The 2,318-nt window shown below is 36.0% G+C and overlaps 1 protein-coding gene across 12 annotated transcripts in view; it reads right to left on the bottom strand.

Moving 5' to 3' along the window:
- Positions 1 to 2,318, bottom strand: part of LOC107266363 — a 53,121-nt gene that overhangs the window by 15,888 nt on the left and 34,915 nt on the right. For 11 of the 12 annotated variants that reach the window (XM_025083652.1, XM_025083651.1, XM_025083653.1 and 8 more), the window contains one exon: positions 45 to 191. In XM_025083652.1, coding sequence (XP_024939420.1) covers positions 45 to 191 — 147 coding nt within the window. Of the gene's footprint in view, positions 1 to 44; positions 192 to 336; positions 390 to 2,318 lie in introns of those variants that run through there. The other variant, XM_025083655.1, reaches the window with a different exon arrangement.

The raw sequence follows: 2,318 nt of genomic DNA, 5'->3' as shown, positions 1-2,318 counted from the left end.
AAAAAAAAAAAAAAAAAAAAAAAAAAAAAAAGAGTCCTTAATACCTCCGTTGAACAGTGACCCTCTGAGTATGGACGTGATGTTCCCGTGGAAGCTGGACAAGGAGGTCCATACTTCCTGCCAGCATGTCCGCCGGGGTGTCCTCGGTAACGGTCAGCACCATCCCGGACGACGGTCTGTCCTCTCTGGTCCTGAAAGCAAATAAATTACTTGTAAAATAAAAATTTCCCGCGAAAAATCATTCCACGCTACGGTGACTCGACTAAACTCGAGTTTCTAGACTTCCGGTTATTTTGTCGACTAACGAGTGGAATACCGTACAATTCGAATTTCTACCTGTTACCAATCGGCCGGAACAAACGTAGCATCGTCATGATTCCTCACGTTGGTATTCGTGCCAATGTTGTTCGCGCGGCCATATCTACCACGAAAGTATACCTAATGCAAACCGGACGTCTCCTATAATTACATACGATTTACGATAAACCCTAATAAAATCGTACCAACGTAGATTACATTATCAGTCCTTAAATAAGATAACGGATAAGAGGCGCATAACGTAATCCGTTGCAAACACCAATCTTTTTACAAAATTTTAATTTTTTGAAAAAAAATTTTCCAAAAAATATTGTCAACGTCTAATTAAAACGCGACTGATTGATTTTCAATGTCGATTAATTGATATCTAATTAATCGATGACCTTTGATCGTCAGGCTAACAATGCAATGGCCTTCGTCACGAAGATTTCGTTTTTTTTTTTTTTTTTTTTTTCAAAAAATTTCTACACCGTCGCTCCAACACCACTCTGTCTATAAGCCATTTATACACGTTTCATTCATAACTCATAATCACTCTCGTTCGAGCGCTTATCGTCCTACTTCAATGTGTTATTTTTTCCCAAAATTCCCCCTTGCCATCCGCCAAAAAAAAAATTGCATTCCGTAATTTTACGCATGCAATGGCCTTCGTCACGAAGATTTTTTTTTTTTTTTTTTTTTTTTCAATAAAGTTAAAATGTATCTATCGATTAAATTAATTGATTATTATTGACTTCAATATTTCAAGCGATTTACGAGCATTTTGCTAAATATCACACGCGTTGTATTATCAAACCTGCCGTCTATCGTATTTTAGGTTTATCTTAGATTTACGTTACATTAAACCATGTTCGATCGAATGATATCAAGACGCATTATATTCGTCGATAAAGGTATTCCGCGTAAGCACGACATATCTATAAATAGAAAATTACGTAACTCCAGTTTTACACGCCCCTATACTATATTCGTGATATTGTCAATTAAACAATAGTAAAGATGTTAATTTCGTAGCCTCTTACCGACACTGTACAACTCACGTAGATACTAAATAATTCGTCCCTCATAGCAGTGAAACACTGCATACCAATTCATATGCATATGAGCTTTTCAGTCCTTGAGATGCAACATTGCAAACGACTCGAATGCAATTTTGCACTTGTATCGGTAAGCTTACGTAACGCGAAGGAACGCAGGCGTCATATATGTTTAAATATGCGTGCATTATTGCAAACAAATCAACCAAATGTAAAGTCGAGTGGGTGAGATATCCTGAAAAACAACGAGGATCAAAAATAAAATATACCCACATATTAAAATTACCGAATTATATTAGAAGATTGATAAAAAGATTATTCGCTAAATCAATAATAAATAATAAATAATAAAATCAATCGCTAGATACTCTACGCTGTAAATCATTGTCAGCCGTGGATTCTGAATTAATCTGCAAAGCGGCAAGAGCACGCACCTCTGATTTCATTATCGTTCACCAGTGTGAGTGCAGCCTAAATTCGAGGGTGCTTTTTTTTCCCTTATCTCCTACAGTCTTATAAAAACGGGACTTGTGTCCTCGATGAATATTTTTGCACATGGTCGAGGATGAAAATTTTGCAATTTTTTCATTTTTATCTAATATGCCGGTAACCTTGCGTAAGTCACTGTTACGCACTCGTGGAAGTATACGAGTAATGTGTGAATCTGTATGACGTACTAGATATATATGTAATAGATATACGTAGGAGATTTTGACACGGTACTATATTCGACGTAAAAGTTGCGACGTTAAAAGCCAAACACCATAGATCCAGCAGGTACACACGAAGAATGACTTTTCGGTCGTGAATAGAAGTAACACCAGCTACGTAAAGTAGAAGTTATAGAAGGTCGTTAGAGTAAATTCGAAATACGATCAGATTCTCGCTTCGATTACCGCAGAGTGAGACGTGGTATAAAAAAAAAAAAAAAAAAAAAAAAAAAAAAAAAAAAAAAAAAAAAAA

Source organism: Cephus cinctus, unplaced genomic scaffold (genome assembly GCF_000341935.2).
Source record: "Cephus cinctus unplaced genomic scaffold, Ccin1 Ccin1_scaffold0310, whole genome shotgun sequence".
NCBI classification, from domain to species: Eukaryota; Metazoa; Arthropoda; class Insecta; order Hymenoptera; family Cephidae; genus Cephus; species Cephus cinctus.
The sequence above is the reverse complement of the archived record's forward strand: the minus strand, read 5'-3'. Positions and strand labels throughout refer to the sequence as shown.